This window comes from Podarcis muralis, chromosome 6 (genome assembly GCF_964188315.1).
Source record: "Podarcis muralis chromosome 6, rPodMur119.hap1.1, whole genome shotgun sequence".
Lineage (NCBI taxonomy): Eukaryota > Metazoa > Chordata > Lepidosauria > Squamata > Lacertidae > Podarcis > Podarcis muralis.
The window spans coordinates 79,454,041-79,471,377 of record NC_135660.1 but is presented as its reverse complement, the minus strand read 5'-3'; the positions used below and the strand labels follow the sequence as shown (position 1 = coordinate 79,471,377).

General features: G+C 43.4%; 1 protein-coding gene across 2 annotated transcripts in view; it reads right to left on the bottom strand.

Annotated features, from left to right (window-relative positions):
• Positions 1-1,415: 1,415 nt before the first annotated feature.
• Positions 1,416-17,337, bottom strand: part of LOC114597113 (rap1 GTPase-GDP dissociation stimulator 1-like) — a 37,924-nt gene continuing 22,002 nt past the window's right edge. For both annotated transcript variants that reach the window (XM_028729229.2, XM_028729230.2), the window contains 8 exons: positions 16,805-16,948; positions 14,515-14,646; positions 13,610-13,744; positions 10,322-10,447; positions 6,684-6,823; positions 5,837-5,963; positions 5,015-5,143; positions 1,416-3,011 (listed from right to left, as the gene is read on the bottom strand). In XM_028729229.2, coding sequence (XP_028585062.2) covers positions 2,869-3,011; positions 5,015-5,143; positions 5,837-5,963; positions 6,684-6,823; positions 10,322-10,447; positions 13,610-13,744; positions 14,515-14,646; positions 16,805-16,948 — 1,076 coding nt within the window. In that variant the 3' untranslated portion in view covers positions 1,416-2,868. The remainder of the gene's footprint in view (positions 3,012-5,014; positions 5,144-5,836; positions 5,964-6,683; positions 6,824-10,321; positions 10,448-13,609; positions 13,745-14,514; positions 14,647-16,804; positions 16,949-17,337) is intronic.

Here is a 17,337-nt window from a genome sequence, read left to right as displayed (position 1 = left end):
AAAACGGATTAATTTGTTCCAGACTTTTTAAAACAACCCCTGAAACAGCACTTTAACATGAATTTTACTATCTATCGAGACCATTGATCCATAAAAGGAAACAATAATCAATGTACTGTACTATAAAATAAACAAGACAGTATTGTAGATGATAAAAATAAAAATTACTTTTTTTTCTTAGCTGCACTGATAATATTCACTGTTTGGGGCTTTTATCCATTTCCGCAGCCACACAATCAATCAATCAATCAATCAGTAGCTGAGATGGGTTCCAAAAAAGATGGGTTCACAAAAACAAATTAACCGAAAAAGCCTCAAAAACAAAAATGCAAAATAAATAGCAAAAACAAAAGCACTAAACTTAATTCGTCCCAGAAGCCTGTTTGATTTCCAAAATTTTTGAAAACCAAGGCACAGCTTCTGATTGGTGCAGGTGCCCTGGAAACAATAGCCAACAGCCGCATTAGGCGTTCAGCTTCCAAAAATCGTTTGAAAACCGGAACACACTTCTGGGTTTTCGGCGTTTGGGAACCGAGGCGTTTGAGAACCAAGGTACCACTGTAATTTGCTAACACGGAGAAAAGCTGTTTTTACAAGATGATGGGATGCAAAACCATCTTACAAGTTGTGCTTCCTGGATATTTTTGGTTCTCTGAAAAAGAGATGGTGACTGAAGGTGTTTCTACCTTTGTGATCCAGCAGTAGGACCTCCTCAGGCATGTGTAAAGGCTTTTCTGTGATAGCTCAGATAACAAACCCTTTCCAGAGAGTGCTGATGAGCCTCTCTGCTTTATGTTTACTATACTCTCTTCCTGTAGCTGGGAAAAATGACTACGTGCTGATTTTGTTTTTAGGAAACAGTAGGATCCCTGCTTTCTGATTTACCGTATGTTCTTATGCTGGACTCTTTTTCAGTTTGCCCCAGGTAATAAACTCATACCGGTGAACTCTGCATAACTTAAACCCCTACAGCAATCCATTTGGTGGCATGAAGTTTGAACAAAGGATGCAGGAGACTTGCAAATGATAATGCTTATAAGTCATATAGAGGAAAACCTCCTTGTCTCCAGCTAGCAAAGAAGAAGCTATAATAGCCTGTGAGAGTTAAAGAGCCAGCAGGCAAATTCCTTGACTGATGAATATCAAGTAGCGCTGTGGATTTAGCAGCCAAAAAGACCTCCCCCTGGCACGTTTTTTGCTTGCTGGAAGGCATATCGGGACACAATCCCTAGGAAGCTTTTCCTGAACAAATTGCATTGTGCTGAATGAGAGTTGCACAGGAAAGATTTTTAATGGGTTGTGCATGTGCACACAAATGGCCTGTTTTCTCTCTTTTCAAGCTTGCCATCTCAAAGGTGCAACAGTAGCGATTATACAAATTTCTGATTAGGAGAAATCCCCCCCCCCCCAACCTCAAACAAAAAGAATGTTTTTAAAAGTATCCTGCAGCTACATCTGCTCAGAGAAGCCAAGTATAGGAGTACCTTGGTTCTCAAATTTAATCCATTTGACTCCCGAAACGGTTCGAAAACCAAGGTGCATGGCTTCTGATTGGCTGCAGGGGCTTCCTGCACTCATTCGGAAGCCACGGTGGACGGTCGGCTTCTGAAAAACGTTTGCAAACCTGAACACTCACTTCCGGCATTCGGGAGCTAAGCCATTCGACTGCCAAGGTACCACTGTACTCTTCCAGAGTCATTTGTCTGCACATACCCCCTGGTGGGAAGACGATGGGGTGGCCATGTGCCCTACTATACGAAGGACCCTTCTCTAGCTGAAGTCTAGTTTCAAGTTGAAGAATCACGAGATGGGAGATCGGGGCATTGATGTTGCCCATCAGCGTCATGTAGAATAAGCAGCAGCAACAAAACGCAAACACTGTGTGTGCGTGTGACTCATTCATTTAAAGCGGAATAGTCCTCTGGCAGAAACATCTGGCAACCCCCAATGTGTCCAGGGGTTGCATTCTGGGTCATCTTGCGCGGCAGCAGAGCGCATATACGCCTGCCTGCCCTTCCCCCTTTGAACCCTGTTACTTCCTGCCACTTCTAGGTTTACAGCAATGCTCATGTGCATGATTGTGCACAAAGTGGCTCTTCCTAGGTCTTATCAAACATAGTTCTGCCCTTGCCCATAAGGCTATTAGTTTTGACAAAGTTAGCAACCCTAGACCGCTTACAGGAAGGAAAACAGAATCTGATCAAATGCTGTAGGGAGATGATAGGGCTGATACAATATGATAGCTAACTGTTTGTTGTCATCATATTTTTCGGCTTTATTTTACTGATGAAGGCAAGGTTTGCATGTTTGCTTCCTTGAGTAAACACGCACAAAACCAGAATGGCCTATATGTTACAAACTAGCATGTCTGGGGAAAGTAGGCAGGAACTGATCTTCCAAATGCTCAAAGATGCAATTCCTCCATTAATATATTCTGAAGTTCTATAGTGTTTGCCAGCGGCCTGTACATGTGCTTCCCCCATGATGGATGGATATTGTATTTGCACATGATGAGAGGGCGATCTGTGATAACCATTCCACAGTTAAACAAGTGAGTTTAATGGAGTCATTCCTGCTGGAATGCAAGGGAGAATAGGATTTAATCAGGATTTAGTGTTTTGGGGTGATGATGTTGTGGACTTGGAAAGAGGCTTGTGTGAATATCATTTGCCTTAACATCCTATTCAAAAAACCCCATCACCCAAGGCCCTTCAATATATATTTTTTAAAAAACAACACACCAGCTCTAGCAATATTTTGCTTGGATGCTTGGACACAAGAGATCAAACCTGATGTACTGCTTGTTAGCCAAGGCAGTACTAAACCGCAGTAGCACGTTTTGTGCACTAAGTAGATATCCTTCCACATTTATGGTTCAAAGAGGCGGTGCTCCTCATTCAGTATCTGAACAGCCATTAGTGCCTGTTTGGCTACATTACCATTGATGTGGCCACAGAGCTTCTCAAGGGTTTCTTTCATCTTGTCCTCTTCAGCCTCTTTCCGAAGGTCACCTGAAGGAGATCAAACATTTTAGCGGAATAGCTTGCAAAGGTAAAGGCTGAGCAAGCAAGCAGTGTAGTATATAATAGCTTCACCTTGCAATTTGGCTTCCTTGATTATGAAACAACAGCGACTCTAATGCACTGGATGCAATCCTGACAGTGGCTCAGTCCCCCCCCCCCCCCGGTGTTTCTTTGTGTGGGGTGAAGCAATATTTAAAGTAATATTTTGAGAGAATGCAGGTAGCTGCTTCTAGTGGGGAACAGCAATTTTTTGCCAGTTCTTTGTTTTTCCTTTATTTTGGGAGGGAGTTTCAGGCATACCCACATTATTGCATGGCTAGTGTGAAGCATTCGCCCAACTAAGACTTTGTCTCAGTTGTCTGTTATTTTTAAATGGAGGGGAATTACTCTGTCTTTCCAACATAGTCCTACTTTAGCCCCACCTTTCTTCACATCAGATCACACGCAGTTTCCATTTTTGCTTGTTAATATCAATGTTACTCCAACGTCCTTTCCCCACTTGTAAGTATATTTTTATCTTATATTCCAGAAAGGGTTGCCGAATCATAAACAAACCCTGGGCTTCTCTCTCCCCAACCGACTCTCACGCCGAAGAAAATCTTATCTCAATTCAAAACTTTGATCCGTGTAGCTGGTATATTCCAAAGTATGTTGTTGCAACCCTTTCCCACCACATGCCGGTACTTTAAAGCCAATTAAAGATCCAATTAAACGGAGAACCTCTGCTTCTTAATGGCGACGTAGGAGGGTTTTCGGCAGGGGAAGTGCTGTTGCACTCACGCCTCCCTGCCTCCCACATGCCATGCTGGAGCGAGAGCCAGGTACCGAGACGAACTGCGAGTGAAGCCCATTGCCCCGTCCCTGGGGGGAATTTGCAAGGATGATTTACCCTCTGTCATCTTTGTTTGCCGATAATAATAATAATAATAATAATAATAATAATAATAATAATAATAATATTTATTTATACCCCGCCCATCTGGCTGGGCTTCCCCAGCCACTCTGGACGGCTTCCAACCAAATATTAAAATACAGTAATACATCAAACATTAAAAGCTTCCCTAAACAAGGCTGCCTTCAGATGTCTTCTAAAAGTTTGGTAGTTGTTCTCTTTGACATCTGGTGGGAGAGCGTTCCACAGGGCAGGCGCCACTACCGAGAAGGCCCTCTGCCTGGTTCCCTGTAATTTGGCTTCTCACAGTGAGGGAACGGCCAGAAGGCCGTCGGAGCTGGACCTCAGTGTCCGGGTAGAACAATGGGGGTGGAGACGCTCCTTCAGATATACTGGACTGAGGCCATTAAGGGCTTAAAGATCAGCACCAACACTTTGAATTGTGCTCGGAAACGTACTGGGAGCCAATGTAGGTCTTTCAAGACCGGTGTTATGTGGTCTTGGAGGCCGCTCCCAGTCACCAGTCTAGCTGCCGCATTCTGGATTAGTTGTAGTTTCCGGGTCACCTTCAAAGGTAGCCCCACGTAGAGCGCATTGCAGTAGTCCAAGCGGGAGATAACCAGAGCATGCAGTACTCTGGCGAGACAGTCTGCGGGCAGGTAGGGTCTCAGCCTGCATACTGGATGGAGCTGGTAAACAGCTGCCTGGGACACAGAATTCACCTGTGCCTCCATGGACAGCTGTGACTCCAAAATGACTCCCAGGCTGCGCACCTGGTCCTTCAGGGGCACAGTTACCCCATTCAGGACCAGGGAATCCCCCACACCCACCCGCCTCCTGCCAATGATTCCCCGCTGTCATGGGTGCTGCCTCCATTAAGGCAGGTGGGACCAGAAGCCGTATTTAGCTGAATCATTCCACATTTTACAATCTTAATTTACTTTGTCTGGATTTTGAGCATATTGAAAACCAACTTGGGGCAGAGAGATGATTGTTACCCCACATCCATGCTGTGCTGTGGCTGCAAATTTCCCAATATAAAATGCTCTCGCGTCATGCAGTGACAAATTCTGATTCATACTTTTTGGGCTGAAATTACCTGAATTCAGGAGGCTACACAACAGACCTATTGAATTATATTTCACCTCTGGGCCTGTGCTTTCATCTTGGAGAAGTTTATGTATGTTCTGAACAAGCTTGGCCTCTTTAAATGTGTCTTTAATGATTTCTGCAAAGGAGATAAATGTTTAATTTAATAATTGAAATTATTTCCCCCCTCAAACAATTTCTACAAATAAAGATCCCTAGCTGCCTGTAGGCATGATTCCCTCACCCCCCCAAAAAATACCCCTAATATACAAATAAGCCAGTCTTGAATTTCCTGTATTTGTTAAAACAGACTGCTCCTTTTCAAAGTTTTCACATCAGAAACATCCATAGGTGTTTATGACTAATGCTTGTGGAGCTTTGTTCCTCGAGCCCTGGGAAATCAAGAATCATTTGAGCTCCACAGGAACCAGCCCCCTTTTCTATAGGATTCATTTCTGCGTTTCTCTGTCGTCATATAAATTTCCTCTTCCTCCCATTACACCTTGACAATGAAGCTAAGCACGTCCTGTAAACAGCTCAGGCCACAGTAAGTAGCTCGCCTCACTAACTTGAATCTTGCTCAGCCTTTCTCTGCTCTTTGGCTTTGCTTGCCAGATCAGCTTCCTAGTATCCTCTGCTTGCTCGGATTTCCACCCAGAAATTCTGGGCTGCATCAGCTCCTCCGAGAAGTGTCAAAAGGAAGTGGATAAAGTATCCAACAGCTTTATCTATTAAAGCCTGGGTAAGTGAATCAGGCTCTTTTGAATGGCCCATTTTTTTTGAATGAATGCCCACTTAAAGAACAACATCTAGGAAATAAATGCTTGAATACCTAAATTGACCGCAGAAGCTATCGCCAAGGCAATCAGTGCTTCATTCTGCATTATGGCATGTTCACTGGTTGCCATAGAAACCAGGTGCTTCATTGCCTGGGCCTCTTGAATGGCTTTGACAACTTCCTGCTTACAAAACAACAAGAGATTGCTGAAGTCTGTGGTGATCCAGGATTTTGTTTTGGGGGAGGGGGGTAATTAGGAACAGAAGTGGTTATGGATAACACTTGAATAATAGACTCCATGGCAGCTCGCAAAATGATGAGAATTTTGTCTTTGTACATGAAAGAAGCTCAGTTGCCCCTCCTCACCAAATGTTTGGAGATGAAAGTCTCTTCTGAAGTAGCTATATTCAACTGAACATCATGTAAGTTCATTTGCCGCGACTGGACAGCACTGTTCTGATTTCTTCTTAATAATTGCTGTGATTCTTGTGTACAATATATAAATCTATTTCATTGCCTGAGAACAGCGGGCGTGAAAATAGCATTGGCCACTGGTTCCCAATTAGCTAATTACTGAGGACCGCCTATTTTTCAAAAGCCAAGCTATGTACCCCCTACTTTTGAAAATTTTGATAACTCTATGGTAGTTAACTATGCAAAGCAATTTTTTAAATTTGTGCTCTTATAAAATAAGGGGGGGGGGGAGTGTCAAAAGCAGTTTTCCAGATGAGTTTCTGGGGGGCACTGCCAGACCTTGAGAATATGTTGTGTGAAAATGCTCCCAGAACCCGTTTTATCGAAGGCAGCATAGAACCTGTGCTGCAACTCTCACTTTCAAAGTGGAATACAAAACACAAATTGTCGAGACTTGAAAATGGATCAAACCCAACGCCTTTCGTACCTGAGAACAACTGTGACGCAAAAGTGATGCAAGCAGTCGGTTTGCTTCTCCGCAGACTCCAGCGTGGTCGTTTGAATCGCACCATTGCACCAGTCTGTGGAGCAGCACCGGATCCTGGCCCAGTTCCTCTGCTGCATCAGCTGAAAGACAAAGATTGGAGCAATATTATGTGAAGTCTATAGTGAAGCAGCCGGCAATTCTCCCCTCTGTCCCTTTTACTTTAATTGTCAACTGCAGGTGGAGTACGCCTGGGTGAATAAAGCCTTTATTTGTTTCTGAGTTATACATATTTACCACTTGGTGCCAGCATCATCAAATGTGATGGTTTTGAGTTTGTGGGTGGGCCATCACAGTTCAAGCACAACAGGCAGAACTTGCATATAATCTCAAATAAAACATTTTTTTAATGGGGGAAAATGTGCATTCAGGAAAGGAAGATGTGGCAGGTGGCATAGCATTTTTTGTTAGGACTTTAACAAGCCAATCACAGTTATATAACAGAGGTTAATTTTATCACTTGTTGTCTCTTGTCTTTCTCAAGGTATTGTGTTGGAGAGGTGCTGGAGTTTGACAAAGATCTATCTCTGGACTGTGATATTCACAAATGCAAATAAATTGTTTGACATTGCAGTCATTAAGGGATAAATGTACACACGTGACCCAAACCCTGAAGACTCAGCTGAATGCAGGAACAATACTACTCTATTGGATAAAGTATTCTGTTTTGAGACAAAATGCAACTTCTGTCTGTGGAATTGTATCTGACTGCCCATTCGCATCCCCCCAACCTAATAAATCTGCATGTGTAAATTGGCACTAATTTTAGGAAATATATGGTAACAATTGTCTCAAAAGAAATTTCATGGCTCTGCACATGTAATGGGTGGCTCAGTTGTGGAGAGGTGCGAATATGAGAACTGCTGTTGGTAAACAACCCCTTTTCTGTGTTGGTGCTGCTGAAAAACGATTAACACCGAGGGTTCAGATATCTATAATTAAAAATGGGAACCTGCCGTTCTAAATTCTGCAGGCATCAACACACCCGGTGATTGTCACGGTAATGAATTTACACTAGATAATGCAATCAACTAATTTAGCAGGGACTGGTTAGAAGACACATGTTCACGGTAGTGTATTGTGCTGAGTTAATTAAGGTCAATGCTGGCTCATGGGTAAACAGAACAGACTGCAATTAAGGTGGGAGGCTTCTGAGCTCACTGCCATGGAAGGGTAAATCTTTGCAGGAAGTTGGGGTTTTCTTGTATTTGCTAGGTACAGTAACATATGAGCTTGAGGGTCTGTGTGCCAAAATTCTCTCATCCCAGGAGCCAGCAAGTGTTAAAAGCTAATCAAGCCGCCTAATTCTAATAGCCAAGATAACTTCCTGGTGAGGTGATGGGGGATTAAGGGGCTCAGTGAAGACAGCAAATGGGTGGGGGCCCTCCCTCAACAGAAAGCTAGAGGGCAAAGTTTGGCAGTGATGTGACCTGGAAGTAAAGCAGCAAGCTGGGGAGTCAGAGCAATGTTTGAGTTCAGTTTGAATCCAAGGAAGAAACAAGACCCTTTTGGGGTGTTAATGCTGGGAACCCCTCCTTCATAGGCTCAGGTTGTGTTGCAATGGGACAGCACAGTCAGCAGAGCATGAGACTCTTAATCTCAGGGTTGTGGGTTTGAGCCCCATGTTGGGCAAAAGATTTCTGCATTGGTTTTTCTATCCTTTCCGGAATCTATCCTTTCCGGAACTATCCTTTCAGGAATCCCATTGGTTCTGCCTGGCCTGAGCACACCAATACTTCTGGGTGAGGGTGAACCTCTGCCTGGACAAGAGCCAAATACTGCCACTGTTGGTTGTTCTAGATGTCTTCAAAGCACTTCCATAACCCAGCATTCTTGCTTGTCCTTGGCCTCAATTTTGATGGAGCTTGAAGGCAGCTCTTCATGGGAGTTAAGCAACAGCTGTGAGTGGGCTATTTGTGGGATCCGGGGAGAACATAGGCTCTTGGGTTCTGCTGTGTGAGGTGTAGGAGGGCATCTGCTTAAGGGAAATGGCCTGCTCATAATGGAACACACAGACACAATGTAGTGTCATCTTCCAGAATCGCCCTCCGATGTGATTAACGACCTGAGTCTTTGATGAGGCTCCAGGCACATTCCCATTCAGCAGAGAATCAAAGCACACAGGGAAGTGATGAGATTTATGGCTACATCGCTATGAGTTTTATTACTAAGCTACACAGACAGAAAGCTACACAGACAGAAAGTTAAAGCCATGGTCTTCCCAGTAGTGATGTATGGAAGTGAGAGCTGGACCATAAAGAAGGCTGATCGCCGAAGAATTGATGCTTTTGAATTATGGTGCTGGAGAAGACTCTTGAGAGTCCCATGGACGGCAAGAAGATCAAATGCATCCATTCTGAAGGAAATCAGACCTGAGTGCTCACTGGAAGGACAGATCGTGAAGCTGAGGCTCCAGTACTTTGGCCACCTCATGAGAAGAGAAGACTCCCTGGAGAAGACACTGATGCTGGGAAAGATGGAGGGCACAAGGAGAAGGGGGCGACAGAGGACGAGATGGTTGGATAGCGTTTTTGAGGTTACCAGCATGAGTTTGACCAAACTGCGGGAGGTAGTGGAGGACAGAGGTGCCTGGCGTGCTCTGGTCCATGGGGTCACGAAGAGTCGGACACGACTAAACGACTAAACAACAACAACACACAGACAGAAAACACATCCTCTCTCTGTGAAAGGAACAGGAAACCAATGACGTCACATCCGTCTCCCATCTCCCGTGAGACTTCCAACAGTATGGAATACAGTGGTACCCCACAAGACGAACGCCTCGGAAGACGAAAAACTCGCTAGACGAAGGAGTTTTTCGTTTTCTTAGCCGCTTCGCAAGACGCATTTCCCTATGGGCTTGCTTCGCAAAACGAAGCTTGCCCCGCAAGCTCCGGGGATAGCGGGGAAGCGCAGCGCGTCTTCCCCGCTGTCCCTGGACCTCTTTTGAAGCAAGGGGCGGCAACGGGGAGAAGCAATCTTCTCCCCACTGCCCCTTGCTTTAAAACAGGTCCGGGGACAGAGGGGAAGGCGCGCGGCGCTTCCCCTCTGTCCCCGGACGGTCTCCATAGGAACGCATTGATTGATTTTCAATGCATTCCTATGGGAAACCGTGCTTCGCAAGACGAAAAACTCGCAAGAAGAAAAAACTTGCGGAACGAATTAATTTCGTCTTGCGAGGCACCACTGTATGTGGAATGCAAAACAGAGTCTTGTGACTCCAAAGCACTGCACAGTGGCAAACAGAAACTAACATGTAGATGTGAGCCTTTATGGAGCCACCCCCTTGCAGCCTACTTCCAAACACTTGTCCTTGGAATGTAGCCCTCAAACTGCACTCTCCTTTGCATTGAATTGGTTGTGTATCATACAGCTTAGTACCTTGACAGATATCACATCCACTGACCATTTTTAAATCTGCATTTTAAAAAAAGGCCCTTCTGTCATTGGTCTGATGCTCTGAACTCGATCTAACCACACCAATAAGAACACTTTCCTGATTACCGCATAACAATGGTTCCCTTGTTTGCTATGCAGTCCTAAAGAGGGACTTAGCTTGAAAGCCCTTGATATTCTCCTACCTTGACCGTCCATCAACATTCGTAGTGTCCCAAGAAGCTTAAACTGAACAGGAGGCATCTCTGACCTCAAAAGCATCTGGATACGTTGGCCAACCCCTTCATCCAACATCTGGACTTTGTTAGCCACTGGGAAATGGGTCAAAATGATCAGAATTACAATTGGTGATCTGGATCTCAATATCTGAATGACAAGTTGCCGCTAAGCTATTAAAGGCCACAGAATGTATAGTCAGTGCATGACAAAAATCAAGGTGTACAGCAGCTCTTTGAACAAAATGTTTTGGATTGCCTGCTAAAACATCCTATTTAGATCTAGATTTCATTAACACCAATATTTCAAAATATTTGTATCAACAAGGTGGTATGGACTTCATTTAGAAAACACGTGACTTCAAAAACAGAAAACATTCTAAACAGTTGTTCAGCAACCCATTGTGTTTCATTTGATCCGCACACTGACTTTTTCTTAGCCCAAATTAAAGGGGAATAGGAATTCAGTATTCTAATACCAAATGAACAAATCCAGCATGAATCCAGCATTTTGGAGGAGCTGCAGTGACAGCTCTGCTATTATGGACAAGTCCAGAGACCTCCCTAATCAAGAGGGGGCAAGGACAGAAAAATACAATTAATTATAATTAAACTGATTACGGTAATTCTCTGAATAAAGCTCCAAATGACAGACCTGTGGCATGCGCCACAAATTACAGCTTCAAGTGGGTCCAATTCAGATCAAGACCATGACACAGAAGGAGGGGAGGTTGACTGTTTTTCCAATGTCATTTTCCTGATAAAAACCCTCCACCCAGCAGCTATTTGTCTCTTTTGGAAAATCAGATATATCTGCTGATACATATTTCCATTTTAGGAGGACACTTGTTTTTGGTTTTGGATAGATTAAGTGACTTTGAATTAAAAACAACCCCCCACAACAAATGCTCTCTGTGCAACCTGAAGCAAAAAGCAAACAAACCCAATATTTTAAACCTTTGCATTCATTATTTTGGTTTGCATGTGTTTCCCAACACTTGTGCAAGAGTGCCATGTGCATGTTGATATGTTTAGGGAAGGGTGCAAAAAGTCGCCAGCTGCCACTGCAGATATAGAGACAATGACGTCTGATCAAAAGTTTAACTACTCTTAACGATACAGAACCTATAGGTGGTTTGACAACTTGTACCTAAAGACTACTGAGAAAGATAGATTGGGAAATATCCCAGTGGTCATAATCTTTCCTTCAAGATCAAAATACACTGCACCTGGTAGGATATTTACCGTACATATCCCTCCATTTTTGAACATGTTTTTCTGCCCCCAACTCCCCACACCAGGCTCCTTGAGTGAAGCAATTCTGGGTAATCATTAAGAGCAAACCTCCCTGGGAAGAGAAGTATCCAACCTACCAAGCAATTTCCGGACAGTCTGCGTGCTTTCTTTCTTCCTAGCCTAGGGCAAGTGCAGCGGGCAGGCATCCCTTGCTGGCAACTTTAGAGTGCTGGGAATCTGACGGCTAATTAACTTGTTTGTAATTTCCTTGGGCTCCGCTAGCAGAAAGTTCAGACTGTAGGCCCTCAAGTGTGGAATGATTTTCAAAGAGAGCTCCCTGGGCAGGACTCTGAGGGTTTAATCAATTAATGAGGCCCCTTGCGCCTGCCCATACATTTTTAAAAATACTGCTTCTAATTGATTTCATTTCATGTTCAACTTGACTTTTTCATCTGTGGCTGTGTTTTTGCGTATTTCTTTTTTTAAAAAAATAATAATGATATTTTAGCAAATCAACAGGGAATACAGTTTCAGTGAAAGACCCAGATGATGTGCGCTGTATTAACAGAGACTGCTTTGGTACTGGAATGGCTCAGATGCTTAATCTCTAGGGTTCAAGCCCCACATTAGGCAAAGGATTCCTACATTACAAGGGGTTGGGCTTGATGACCCTGATGGTCCCTTCCAACTCTATTATTCTATGATTTTAAGGAAGGATGGGGTTGAAACCAACTGGGTGGGAAAAGGGTTGCTTTTTCTTACATGTTTTTCTCATCAAAGCAAACCACGTCTGGTACGTTGGGGTTTTCTTCTCAGCTGTCACTATTTTATGGGAGGGATTCAATTGTATACTAGCAAATTTGGGTTTGCACAACTAAAGTGGATAAAAGCTCTCTGCTGCAACAAACCATTTTTTAAATAAAAGGATGTTGCAGTAAGGAAACTGGTGGGGAAATGGACTAAAAGTTGTGGGTTAACGATTGATGGGAAGCTGTATAACCTCTGTACAAAAAAAAATATGGAATTAATGCTTAACAAACAATGGAGAGCATAGAAACTCTGTGCAAACTCCGGATGAATGCTCAATAAACAGGTTGTTTAGAAGTGACCACCTCCAGACAGTGAGGAAAACCAAATGTAACTAAAGAAAAATGGATGGGCACTGTGCCAAATAAGTTTGTTACCCCAAAAAGCCTATTTTTAGACCAATATTTTCTTGAGCAAAATATCACACCCTCCAACATTTTAAAGATAAAAGGGGACATTTGTATGCATTCTAGCGATCACCACCTTTGCTCCTTTTGCTGCTATTGAACACTGTTGAGAGTTCTTCTCTGCCCAGTTTGCCTTCATTACAGGAATCACATCCCATTGAAAAGCAAAGGATTCTCAGGTTCTCATTGTATATATTACAGAATAGCTGCAATTCATGCACCCTATCTAAGCTAAAGAAACACAGGAAGCTGCCCGTTCATCCATCTAACCTGGTATTGTCTATTCTCAGTTGGCTGTGTTTCTTTAGGGTTCTAGGGAAACATTTCCCCACCACCACCACCTGATACCTGATTCTTTTATCTGGAGATGCCCATATTTTTATTGAATATGTGATAGACTATGGGACTACAGTCTTCCTCCTTTGCAGGTTATGAGTTCTCAATGGAAGAAAGTATTGTATTTGCATTTGTGTCCACTGATGTGCATTTACACGTACAGTATGTGTGCTGATATCAATATGCCACCCCACCCACCCCTGAGATTTATCATCTACATGCCAGTGAGGTGGTGGTGGGTGGCTGAATCAGAAGAACTCCAGTGCACGTATGTTTACAGAGAAAACTCTTTTCAAGGCATTCTCAACATCTCTCACCAAAGATAACAGATAGACAGAGTTTTACAAGGATCAGAGTCCAGGAAATAGGGAGTCCCACTCTCACACATTCCACTTCTCCCCTATGGCATGACTTTAATTTTAATTTTGTAGTTGTTCAGTTAGATAATTTGTGGTGCGGCTTTTTGTGGTACCTGGTATAGCAAGGTTTCGGAGAGCACTCAGGGCAGCATGTTGAACAGAGACATCTCCACTTTCCACATGTTGCTCCAAAAGGTCCAGAAGTTGATGTACGATTCCCAGCTGCACCATCCGCACACAGTTGCTGTCTTGAAGAAGCAGAGGGGAAGAAAGCTGATAATATAAACTTCTGACTTTATTATTATTATTATTATTATTATTATTATTATTATTATTATTATATACCACCCCATTCCCATGGATCTTAAGGCAGTTCACAACGTGAAATTACTACACCCCCCTATATATAAACACAAAACGCATAATAAAAACAAAAACATCAAAATAAGATTTTAATGACAATACTTCATATAGGACAACAGTAAAGCTGTAGATCAGTTCTGGTAACCCTTTCTCCTTTTTAAACCTTCCAGAGGTACCTGGAACTTTTGCCAAAAGCATGATTTGTGGCAAAATTTCAACAGCAAATGGGAAGATCTTATTATTATTGCGCTCTCTCTCTCTCTCTCTCTCTCTCTCTCTGTGTGTGTGTGTGTGTGTGTTAAACCTGAATTTTGACCAATAGATTTTTAATTCAGTAATGTTCATGCAATAAGCTGGAGAGCTGATGTGGTTGCAGAAGCGGTAGCTTAAATGTCGACAGCATATACCGGTAATAATAAGAGAAGTTGCATGCCATCATTTGCAAGCACAAAACACCCAATGGATTTGTCTGTTGCGCTATGCTAAAAACGGAAGCTTCTGCTAGCAGAATGTTGTGCGAGCAGGCTGCCACGAGTGGATATCGCCGAATGAATTATTGCTTTTATTGATCTTAAGAAAAGCATCCTGGGAACTTTTTTGGGCTGAGCAGCAGGATAAAATGCGTCCAATAAATAAAGTATAAAGGTATGTTTACCATTCCTGGCAAAGTTAGCAATGGCCAGAGCCCCCGTCAGCTGTAACTGGGTGTGCTTGGATGCAAGCCATGTTCCAACACTCTGGTAGATAACACCATTCCCTTCTGCAAACAGCTGCTGCATGGATTCATCTGTAGTACAACAAGCAGAGAGTTACTGATTGGATTATTATAGCTTTGTTTACTGCTGTGAAGAGAAGCACCTCTCTATGGGCTTTTCTGTATAGCCTGGTAGCTGATGTCTCTTGTGAATGAATAGTTACTGGAAGTCAGGTGATGTTAGGGTGGCGGCTAACACATCACCACAAACAAGGAAATGCATAATAATAAAAAGAGAACAAATATTTGCATACCTTGTTTTCTATGTATGGATTCAAATAATGATAAACATAATTTAAATAGAATTACAGTGCTTCTCAACATAGCAGGGAAGACAGCAGAGGTGGGAAAGTTGACACCTAAGAGCTGCAATGTGGCGGTTGCCCTAATTTTATGTGTGGTGGGGAGCCCAGGGGGAGAGAATGGGAGCTGAGAAATGAGGAGAAACAAAACAGATGGAAGGAGGAGAAGGAAAACCCTCTGCAAGTGATCCCTTCACTGTCCGTCCTTTGGCAGACCACTGGGGGAAGAGGAAGAGGAGGGAGGAAAAAAGAGAGAAGAGGTAGACTGCCCATTTTGGTCTCTGGCCATGCTCACTGCTAGGCCCAGCTACCAATACCACCCAACCACTGAGAGATTATTCTCAAGAAAAAGCAGACCTCAAGAGAAAAACAGGTCCACCACCCCTTATGTGAGAGGGAGGTATCTTCATGCTGCCACCAAAATATTCAGCATGATATCTGACGTTTTCCTTCATCACATGGAACTGTGTTTGTTAGCACTAGTTGCTGCAGCAAAGATAGTCCATAATCTCTCCAGGTGGACGACTAACACGATGTTGCGCATGTTACAGCGGTGGACTGTGGCTCTTCCAGTTTTGGTCTGAGCTGTGGCTCCGCCAGGTTTAAGCCATGGCCAAGACACCACATACAACCAGTCTTGCAAGTGGCACAGAAATGGCATTAAGAAACCCAGAAAAGAGAGAGATGAATCTCTGAAGAAGGTTGATCCCAAGTTCCTGTGGAATATGCGTTTTGCATAGCAACACAAGGGCTGAAGAAAATGCAGGCCAATAATGCTAAGAATGCGAAATCACCAGCTTGCCTCCAGATGGCAAAAGGGACTGGGCTCGCAGTTGTTTTCTTCTCTTTTCACTCAAGGCATTTTGTAGAAATAAAACTGAATATAACATGTGGTGGGAAAACAACAACTACAGTGGACTGTGGAGAAGCCAGAATTGGTTTCAACTTCCTCCATATGCTGAAGGTAAGACACAGCTCACTCCAGAGTTAATGTAAGTGACCAAAAATCAACAATAAGAAAAACAAAAACAACCCCAACCAACCTAATTCATTAACATAAGTGACTTGTTGTCCTCACTATCCCCACCAGTAAATATTAAGTGAACAACTGGATAATTAATTGGATGCTTATTTTACACAGATTGCTTTCTGTCTGTAGTAATTACTACAATTTTGTAACCACAAAAAGAATTAACTGTAATTCCCAAGTGTTTATATTTGAAACAGATGCCAAGACTCCTCTCTTTATCTAGTTAGATGAAACAATAAGAAGCAGAAATGAATTTCTTCTTCTGATAAAATTACCCTTGTCAGATTAGCTAAGTTTAACCTACCGCATATAAGCTAAAAGCAAACTTACCGTATATAGACTTGAGGTCAGGTATTACAAAAGGCCCCAGTAATTTCATCTCACTCCCCTGGAGGGATGGGAAACCTGCAGCGTCCAAGATATTACTGTATTCTGACTCCCATTAGCCCTAGCCAGCAAGGCCAATGGTCGAGGTTGATGGGAGTTGTGGTCCAACAGCATCTTGAGGGCCACAGGTTCTACACCCAGCCACACAGAATGTCGGAGATGCTGACTCAATCCTTCTCCTGCAACCTTTGGCCAACAGCTAGCTGACTAGCCCTTAAATGCCCGAGGCGAACTTGTATATACGCAGGGGCTAACACTAGCATTACAATCATACTACAAGGGTATCATTCCTTTTTGTTTCCGTTTTTTAAAAAGCCATCTGTGGTGGAAAATTCCCCCCAGGAATCTGGAAACGGCAGACCGCAGCTGCGTCTGTAGCAAGGAAAAGGAAGCACTGAAGCAGATGGCCCTCCTGCAGCTGTTCTTGTTTTGTGCATCTGGACTCGCTCTCCCTGGGCTCGCTCAGTCTTACCTCCAAGTAGCAATGACACAATCAGATCCGACGCAGCCTTCAAGCTGCACACATCTTCTGGCTTGGAACTGTCTTGCAGCCTCTGCAGGATCTCAACTATGGCTTCCTGAATACCAGCTTCAACCAACTGAGATTTTAGGGCATCTGCGGAAGTCATGATAAACAAACATGTTTAAAGCTTCTTGCCGAGTGTTGGTAACCGCAGGCAAATGAGGGCTCATTCTCACACTATGATTTACATCTCATCCTAATAACATGCTGGTGCAGGAGCTTACCCAGGGTTTGTGCTTCCTTTTGGAAATGAGGCACAGCGGAGACTATGGTGTCTTTATGGCATATGGTTTATTTACAAATGTATACAACCTGAACAATGGAGGGGTTCGTAGCATTTACACCCCAAAAGGGTTTTGTTTCTCGCAAAGAAATCCTTGAATTCAAACAGAAATCAAACACTGTGCTCCAACTTTTTCCAGTTTGCTGCTTTACCTCTAGGTCACTTCCCTGCAAACGCTGCTCTAAACTCTGGCTTTTGT